Source organism: Mus pahari, chromosome 9 (assembly GCF_900095145.1).
Source record: "Mus pahari chromosome 9, PAHARI_EIJ_v1.1, whole genome shotgun sequence".
Classification (NCBI taxonomy): domain Eukaryota; kingdom Metazoa; phylum Chordata; class Mammalia; order Rodentia; family Muridae; genus Mus; species Mus pahari.
In genome coordinates, this window is record NC_034598.1 from 5,352,806 (window position 1) to 5,362,946 (window position 10,141).

The 10,141-nt window shown below is 46.5% G+C and overlaps 1 protein-coding gene across 1 annotated transcript in view; it reads left to right on the plus strand.

The window, feature by feature from the left end:
- Nucleotides 1–2,871, plus strand: part of Lama4 (laminin subunit alpha 4) — a 145,339-nt gene extending 142,468 nt beyond the window's left edge. Inside the window, exon 38 of the mRNA XM_021204290.2 lies at nucleotides 2,573–2,871. Coding sequence (XP_021059949.1) covers nucleotides 2,573–2,718 — 146 coding nt within the window. The 3' untranslated portion in view covers nucleotides 2,719–2,871. The remainder of the gene's footprint in view (nucleotides 1–2,572) is intronic.
- Nucleotides 2,872–10,141: the final 7,270 nt, after the last annotated feature.

The following is a 10,141-nucleotide window of genomic DNA, read 5'->3' on the forward strand; positions in this document are numbered from 1 at the left end:
GGCTGGCCTCGAACTCAGAAATCCACCTGCCTCTGCCTCCCGAGTGCTGGGATTAAAGGTGTGCGCCACCACGCCTGGCATTAAATGCTTTCTTTTACAAGAGTTGCTTTGGTTGTGCTGTCTCTTCACAGCAACAGAACAGTTAGATACCAGCATTACCGACAATGCTAACTTGAGAGCCGAGGCATAGTTAAGACCCTCAAGAAGCAAACCCCTCTTTGTTTCACACAGGTACTCACACCAGTATCCCCCAGTCCTCTGCCTCTGTTCTGGCTTTGATTCGGAAAGGGACTCTAGTAAAGGCCACCATTGCACCTCACGTTAGTACCTGTGAAAACTTCTCATGTCAGCACTATTTCTCCACATTGCTTCCTTCCTAGAAACCATGGTATAGCTTCAGCTATTTCACAGGCGCACACAGGATTAAATTAAACAAAGCACTCGCCTGCTGCCTCTTTGCCCTTGCCTCTGATCTCCCTGTAGCACCTGAGACTGAAGTTCCTTAATATTCAGGGATACTGCCTTCCCACAAGTTCTTGGGGATTCTATTTCTAGCAAATATTACTCTTCCTTTTTCGGCTAGTACTGTTCCACAGAACCGCTTCTCCTTTTCCTCCAACCTAATTCCTTATTGATCCTTTGTTTGGGCTTGCCTCTTTTTTCCAACCTTTCTCCCTAGGATACATACAATACCACTGTGTCAAGCCTTCATTTGATCTTGGAAACATTCTCTCTTAAAATGCTATGTTAAGGCAGTGGGAAATGGCTCAACATTAAAGTGCTTGATGCTGAAGCTTGAGGGAGGACTGGAGTTCAGATCCCAGTACCCACATAAAAGCTTAGTACTGTCCACAGCGTGCATGTAACCCTGACACTGAGGGCAGCAGAGACAGGAGGATCACTGGGCATCAATAGGTCAGTATCGTAGCTGGAAACAAAATGGTGTGCTCAGAGTTTGAGGAGAGAGCCTGCATCCAAACCATAAGGCAGAGAGAGATAATGAAGGACTCTTAATACATGCCTCTTACTTCACACATAGGTACATGCCCTACACACATATATGCACATACACCATACACTATCACACATACATGAACACACAAAAAAAATGTGTTTATTTTGTTAACCAATTACTCAGGACCCTAGGGCCCTTTTCTAACACTGCATATAATTAATTTCATGGTATATCATGCAGACCATAATTACTATATCAATTATTTTCTCCAGATGATTTTCCGTATGAACCAAGGGCAGACAGCTCAGGCAGCATGGAAGCTGTGTCCCACTGTACACAGGATGGCAGGGGGTTTAGAAGACCCCTCTTCTCCTGCTTTAGCTCAATTTTTATTCTAAGGATGAAGTACACTGAGTATGCTGTACAAACGTGAAGCCATTGTGAATTAGATACAAATACAAGGCGCTGATCTCTGGGGTCCCTTTCAAACCTAAAACTTTTTGGAGACAGGGTTCTTCTGTGTAGCCCTGGCTGTCCTGGAACTCACTCTGTAGACCAGCCTGGTCTCGAACTCACAGATCCACCTGCCTCTGCCTCCTGAGAGCTGGGATTAAAGCTGTGCGCTGTCAACACCAGGCTCAAGCTAGAGCATTATGCTTACCGTTCTAAAGGGGAAAGTGGTTTTCCTTCTTTATTCCAGACATGGGTTCTGTGCATATTTACTCTGCACGGCATGAGATTGCGCCAGGGCAGCTGCTTGCTGCTGCTGGTTTGGTCTCCTGCTTTATCTGCCTTCCTCAGTCACAGGTTGCCAACTGTCTTTCCCCGTTTGTGTGCCACTGCTCCCATTGCTGGGTGTTTATAACAGTGAGCTTTGACTAAATGGATTTTAATTTCATAGTATTAATAAGCTCTCCAAGTTGCTTTAAATTATTGGCTTCTCTCATCCCAACACACCTAATTATATCGATATAACTAATAAATGTCAGGCTTCTTCGAGGTGTCTAATTACAATGGGAGAAGTTTCCTAACATGCTGGAAGGAAGGCACCTGTGTCCACACAAAGACATGTGCTGTTTAGTACTTCCCTGTTTATGGTTCTTAAGCCATGAGCTCAGAAAAATTAAATTTTACCTCATTTGAATTCATTATTTTCTCATTATATTCTATAAGCTTGGCAAAAATGTAGAGGCTTAAGGGTGACGGATAATGAGAATAGGGATTAAACAGAAACAATAAGTCTGTGAAAAAAATGACAGGGAAGTGCAAATTCCTTTTCCCTTCTCAGCAAAACACGGTAAACAAGTAAGGCCTTGGGGAAATTAACTCGGAATGGCACAGGTAGATCATAAAAACCCACTGGCTGAGGCTTCACAAGGAAATGGTGAGTTTCAGTCAGCCCTGTAAGACAGCCACAGTATGCACAGGAATATGATCACAGAAGCATGACAAACATTAAAATCCCCATGTGTTCTCAGTCTTCCTGGGAGTCAGAACTGTGAGCCATTGCTGACTGGAGAACCATTTTCAAAGTCTGAGCAATCCTCCAGTTGATGCCCGGAGGAGCTTGGAATTCCCTGCATTGACATTTTGTTTTTCCCCTCTCTCTTTTTTCAGAGTCTTTACTGACACCACGTTTGGCTCCCAGCAAACCCTTCACAGGCTGCATCCGCCACTTTGTAATTGATGGGCGCCCGGTGAGCTTCAGTAAGGCAGCCCTGGTCAGTGGTGCTGTGAGCATCAACTCCTGTCCCACCGCCTGACACCGCTGCAAGGCTGCTGAAGAGAGTTCCTCCTAACACTGACATAAACACAGCAGTGGGGGTCGGGAGGGTCAGGGGACTGGAACTCCCCTCCCTCCCTACAGAAGCTCTCACCTGGTTGAAGGGGATTTCAATAAATCAGAGACCAGCCGCTTCCTATTTCTTATGTGAATTCAAATTCATCCTGGGGACGCAAATTGTCTGCAGTAGACAGCAATTCAAGCAGTGGAAGAGTTCCTTACACTGAGTCCATGTGCTTCAGCAGGCCAGCTACTGCTCCTGTCTCTAATGTAGAAGGGTGCTTAACTAGCACTGGCGTGCAAGCCAAACATGACCTCGTTCTCTGAGGCAGCCATCTTGCAGGGAAGATCGTCCAACATATGCCCAACTTTTGTCTGTCCTCAGCTACCTTCTCCTACCTTTCATTTACTGACTTGCTGACAACCCGAGTTAGATTGTCCATCTTCACCTTTCCAGTAGTAACAGCTCTAATGGGTTATGTCCTGTGTGGCTGTGGAGATGACTCCGAAGGTGGGGCTTCAGCACAAGCCAGATGAGCTGAATTATATCCTCAGCCCTGTAAGGTATCAGAGAATTAACCTTTGACCTCCCAACAAATGCCATGGGTGCCTCGTGTGTACTGGGTACAGAACAAGGCACATATGTGCACACATAAACATAAAAAAATTTTAAAAAGGAAATTGTAGTATAATTTAATATTTTCTGGATTGACAGGAGGCCACCTTCTTAGAGTTAGTACTTCTCATTCCTATGGTCAAAAATGAGAAGTCCCCTGACTCATATTATCACTTAGAACTTCACACAATGACCTCCTGAAACCCTTTGCCTCCCCATTTACATGAACTTAAACCAGTTTTGAATGAGCTTTCACTCTCCCAGGCTCAAAATGAAAAGGGTTGTTGTTGTTGTTGTTTTTGTTGTTGTTGTCGTCGTCGTCATCATTCTCCTCCTCTTCTTCTTTCTTCTTCCTCTTCTTTCTCCCTTTTCTTCCTCTTCCTCCTCTTCCTCTTCTTTCGTCTTCTTCTCGATCTGCATAGCATTATTAGTACTCAGTACAGAAAACAATGAGTTCTGTGATTTTGATCAATTGTGCATGGCTCCTGGCAGAGCCCCTACAGAGGCCTTGTGTGAAGGAGGCCTCGCTGTACCCGTGTTACACTTTTTCTCTCTTAGCCACACCTGACTGAACAAGACTCTACCTTGTATGAAAAGTTGAGTGTGAACAATGGAATATTTTGTCTTGTAAGTTTGGATTATGAAACAAGAAAATCAGGCACTTAGTGGGAGTTGAAGCCAAAGAGATTCCAACTGAATGTGATTTTAGCAGCTCAGGGCACACATTCGGAGGAATGAGAACCACAGCATCGTTCTGTGGTTCTAGGATGACATATTCCCCTACCCTTTGTCCAGTAATGTTTACCTCAGTCCCCAGCTAGGAAGCGGGCCCATTGGTGAGGGAGGTCAACAGTTCCTGCCTTTCCCTGAAAATGTGTAGACCTTCACAGTTGCTGGGTGTGAGGCTCATGAAGCCCCATGTCCCCTGAAAATAGGTCATTAAAGGTTTGTAAGAATGTTTTCTTCAGTGGTGTAGCCACCTCTAAATTGCTCACGGCTCACGCATACTCCTGCAACTCCAATTAAACTCTCTCCGTGCTACACTTGGGTGGAATCATCTCTGTCATTGATGCCCTGTTGATAAACATCTGTTCACATCTCTTCAGAAAAAGTTCATACAACTTCAAAAATGTAAGCTAGGAGCTAGAAAGATGCCTCATGGAGTAAGAGCAAATGCTGCCTTTGTGGAGGACCCTGATTCAGCTGCTACCATCCACTTGATAGCTCGCAGCCACCTGGAACTCCAGTTCCAGGGCCTCTGCTACCCTCTTCTGACATCCTAGGGCACTGCAGGTACATACATGAAGATGAAACAAAAAGATGTTTTTCTAAAACATAAAAAACATGAATTTCTGGATAGCTCACAAATCTGTTGTAAGAGCTCAGAACTGTGTCTGACATGTATAGGAATATTCTCAATAAATATTAAATGACTTTCAGGAAAGCAGAGTTTCCATGAAGTATATTCCCCTAACCTCACCTTCCAAGGCAGTAATAAAGTTTCTGAGAAAAGGAACAATCGATGCTTCTACTTTTGATTCCACTGAGCCACGGAGACTTGCCTGAGGGTGTGAGAAGACTGGAGGAATGACTGACAGCTGTCAGAAAAGCAAGAAGTCTATAACCTTTTGAGTTCTCAAAATCAGCCCATAAGAGAGCAGATGGGACAGCCAGGGGTGTGGGGGTCGGGGGGAGGTAAATGTGATTGAAGGATGACATCCCAATTGCTTACATAATCATGGGACAAAAATGCACAAACATCAAAGTATAGGATGACACTGCCTATCAAATGCAGCACTTAAATCTCTCCAGAGCGCCCAAAGTGCTGGGATAAGAGAGCTCAGAATTTATTCTAGTCAACCTAGGCAGACCATACAGAGGTAACAGTGAGCCACACCCACAGTCTTAAGCTACACCCACAGCCTTAAGCCACACCCACAACATCAAGCCACACCCACATCCTTAAGCCACACCCACAACCTCAAGACCCATACCTACAGTCTCAACAGAATATCTTTTCGAATAATCATGAGCTAATGTCAACCTGGAGGCAAGTTATGGAAATGTGATACCCTCTGAGAGAGCACACATCCAGTAATGTAAGGGAATGTGGGATTCATTTATTCAATAGTAAGGCATCCATAATGCTGTGAAGCTGTTTATCTTTGTCATAAGATTGGCAGGGATGCTCCACTGTGAATCCTGACATCAATTATTGTGGTTTCTGTTCTATCTGATAATTCTGCTGAGAAGATTATCAATTTTATTGATCATGTTGAAAAAGGAGTTTTTTTCCTTGATTATTTCCCTTATTTTTTTATTACATTTATTTGGGTAGATGTATGTGTGGGCACATGTGCTTAGATGTATGTGCAATGTGATAGGCAGTGGGCTGTGATAGGCAGCCTGGTCTCTGGTTAAGGTTGGATCCAGCCCGTGCTCCATTCCCAGCTCTTCTGCGGCATTCAGTAGCACCGTGGGGGCCCAAGAGTCTGAAAACCCGACAACCCCAGCCTCTGTGCAGGCCCGGGACCCCCGAGCCAGCTCCAGTGGTCCCCAGGGACCTCAGACTGTGCTCCCCCACCCCAGGAGCGGTGTCAAGCGACTTCGCATAGCCCAACACCTGCCCAGCAACCGGTGTCGGGTAAACACAGACAAAACTCCCGCGTCCCACCTCCCCCAGTGTCCCAAGCCCTGTGGTGGAGTGGACAAGAACACCCCATTTAACCCAACAACTGGCGCTACCAATGTGGGACAAAACCATCTAAAGCGTACCCCCAGCTGGTGAGTCACACACAGAGACCCACATCGGAACTCCAGATTACTCAAGACCGTGAGTAACCACTGACCTAACTCAAGACTAGGCTCTCTCCCCCTCCCCTCCCCCTCCCCCTCTTGGGGGAGGTTGCATGATAGTAAGGAAAGCATGGTGTCTATCTAGAGTAATCAAATGCTGTTTAAAAGTGATGGTAATACTCTCAAACTGTACAGCCCATGGAATAATTGATTCAATAACCCCTTGTCTTCCCAACCCCCAACCCCACCCCTACTTTCCCCTCTGCCTTAGTTGTGTTACCCCTCCGGCCTGTGTAGTGTTTTCTTTTGATACTGCCTCCCTACCCAAAGTTTTCACTACAAATGACACAATCACTCCAGTGACTCCTCTCTTGAAGAAAGAAAAAGGGGGAGTTGTAGGGCAGTGGGCTGTGACAGGCAGCCTGGTTTCTGGTTGAGCTAAGGTTTGAAACCCCGGTGACCCTGCAAGGAATGATAGGCGTTGGCCATGCTCCTGGACACCAGGCTGGTAGCTCTCCAAGGTCTGTGGCCATGTAAGGGCAAGGCCCCAAGCCCCTCCACAGGTAGAGGATGTGATCACAGATCAGGTAGCCTCAAGACAGGTCTCCATGTTAATGAGGCACCTAAAGGCCTGGAGGCTTAGCCAATAAACTCCCCTTCCCAGACACTCCTCCCTGCAAAAGGTATTTAACCTCAGGCCCGCCCTGAGAAAGAGGGGTTCGGTTTTACTCATCACCACTCTCCGCCATGACAATAAATGCCTTAAAACCATGGACTGCCTCTATTCATTTGGGATCTGCCATGGGGAGCAATGGATCAGGTCTTCGCCTATAAATCCAGCTGTCTAACCTCTCGCAGAAGGCGCTCCCAGCCACGGCCTCCACCAAACCAAGCTGCTCACAGAGCAAACCAAGGACTCTTTCCTCCATGGAGGACGCAGTCAGAGCTCTTCCCGCTCCCCCCAACCCCCGCAACCCCGGGCTAGATCCAATCAGCAGCCCCCACCCCAACTCTGTTCTCAGCTCTTCTGCAGCATCCAGTGGTGCCTGGGGTGCCCAAGAGCCTGAGAATCAGACGGTCCCGGCTTGCATGCAGACCCAGGGACCCCTGAGCCAGCTCCAGTGGTTTCTGGGACCTCAGACTGCGCTCCCCCACCCCTGCAGCAGGGTCCCGTGGTTTCCCATAGCCCGACGCCCACCCAGTGCCAGCTTGGGGTAAGCACAGTGTCCTACCTCCCCCAGTGGCCCGAGCCCTGTGACAAAATGGAAGCAGGACACACCTTAACCCAGCAGTGCAGAGGCCAGAGGATGACCTGTGGGAGTCGGTTCTCTCCTACCATCTGGCTCCTGGGGATCAAACTCCAGCCAGCAGCCTTGTTACCATCTTCACCTGCTGAGTCATCTCGCCAGCCTTCTCTCTGCTTAATTTTGAGAGTGGGGTTTGATTACATTCACCTCATTTTGTTTTGGGGATTTTGTTTTTGCTGCTGTCATCATCATCGTGGTCATTTTGTTGTTTTGAGAGTCTTACTTGCAACCCATAGTGGCCCGGGTTGTGCCAACCCTCCTCCCTGGCCTACTGGCATTATAAGCACATACCACCTCACCCTACTTCTCCCGTTCTACGCTCCACTATAGCTAAAACTCATGCATTTTGATATGTGCTTTATCTTAGCTCAAACTGGCTTCTCTCACTGCCTGTTTGTTATTTTATATACTGGTGTTCAGAAATTCTCCGGGTGTCTTTGTTATTTCCAATTTATTTCATTTGCTGGATACATTTTGAATATACTGTGGGGCACTGGGCTATGCACAGACAGCCTGGTTTCCAGTTGAGGCTAGATGTTGAACCCAGGACCCAGTGGTGATAATTCACCTACATGGGATGGAAGGAGTTCTCTCATGTCTCCTGGACCCTGGCTCCTGTCGAAGTTACCACACAGGAGAAGCATGGCTAACAGTCACATAGACAATGTCCCAAGCTTCTGACCTTCAGGCTAGACTCCTCCCCAGTTACCTAGCAACAGTAAAGATAACAGCTCACCATAAGAGGGGCTGCTTGGCCCCACCTCGCTCTCTTACTCCTCACTCTCCTCTCTCCTCTCCTCTCCTCTCCTTTCCTCTTTTTCTTACTCTCTAGCCATTATTCTTTTTCTCTCTCTCTCCCCCTTCCCTCCTCTTGGCCATGGCTGGTCTCTCTCTCTCTTTTCACTTTCTCTATTTCCCCTTGCCTTTCTATAATAAAGCTCTAAAACCATAGACTGTCACTGTTCATCAAAGCCCGCTGTGCTTACTCTCGCCTGTGTGGGAACCTCTCTCCCTCAGCCCTCTCTCCTGTAACCCCAGGGCTACAGGGTGTCACCCTGGGACCCCTGGTCGGGTATGCCCCTTGTCCACCCCCCTGTCGAGTGGGGTCAGTGGCTTAGATGCCCACCCTGGGTCAAGTGGATAGCGTCTGGCAGCCCTCCTGCATCTGCCTGCCCAGAGCACAGGAGGAACTCTGGCTGGGCTCGGGCTCTCCTCCCTTCCCCCTTCTTCCCCTATACCCCTTTTAGTTCCCACAATACACTGCAGACACTTAATGTTTTTCAACTTTCTGAAATTTGATGGCTCATAATGTGGTTTGCATAGTGCATTTTCATGAACATTTAGAAAGAATATGCACGATTCTGGCTTTGTGAGGTGGCATTCTGTACAAATGAAGCATGTTTTCTTGTCTTCAGTGACTGTCTTCTTATGCCACCACTTGAAACCTATACTGTAAATGTGGCGTGATTTCTTGCAGTTGCATCAGCTCCTGTGGTTTGGGGCACTTTGAAGCTTTGTATGATTATTAATATCATTACTCCAACCTTCTTTTGATTAATGTTTGCATGTATTCTATTTGCATCCTTTTCTTCTTTATAAAAAGTATTTATGTGTGTGGGTGTTTCATCTGCATGAGTGTGTGCAGCACATGGTTCAGGGCCCACAGATGCCAGAAGAGGATATCAGATCCCCAAGGACAGGAATCATCATGAGTGCTGGGAATTGAACCTAGGCCCTCTGAAAGGATTTTCAACCACTGAGCCATCTCTCCAGCCCCAGTCCTTTTAGACTTTTAACTTATGAGTCTCAGATTTCAAGTGACAAACAGCTTATGCTTACATTCTTTTTTTTTTTTTTTCTGGCCAATATGATAGTCTTTGTCTTGTAATTGAAGTTTAGACCTTTTGTAATTGATACAACTATGTAAGTGATAGAATTTAAATCTATTGCATGCATTTCTTTTTACCTTTTGTCCTACTTTCAGAGTGAGTGATATTTCAGTCTTTTTAGCTTACAGTGTAACTCAGTGGCAGAGAGCTCTCCCAGCATGTAGGAGCCCCTGAGTAGGGCCCCTAGAAGAAAGGGAGAGAGAGGAAGCCAAGGAGTGAGAGGAAGAAGGAGAGAGGGAGGGGACGAGGAAAGGACTTACCACCATGGTGGGGACACCAATCACTCCCCCTTGGATAAGCTCTCAATCACACCTCTTGGATGTCCTTTATGACACAGCCCTGCCATGTTTCCTTGTCCTTGGTAACCTTGACCTAGATAAGAGTGTTCTTTCTCTAAGAAGTGCTGCTAATTCGACAGACAACTGGGATACTTAGGGATCACCTTGACTCCCTCATGTTCAGTTAATTGTTGATTTGTATCAGGCTCTCTCCAGAGAGGTAGTTTAGACCTATAAAGGCAGAACTCGGTGCCCACTTTTCTGCATGGTCTTTTCTCTTCAGCTAACAAAAATTCAAATACCTATCAGCTTTGTATAAGCTCTGAAAATCTGCCATTATGACCATCATGGGTCAGACTTTTTCTTGAATTTTCAAAACTAGTAATCTGCAGTGAGCAAGGTGACCTCTAGGGTACTAGTGTAAAGTAATAAGTCTTGTCAGACGCAACCAATGGCTTAGCATGCAGAGCACTCTGCTGACCACACCTTTTGTTCTTATTAAAATGGAAGAGTCAAC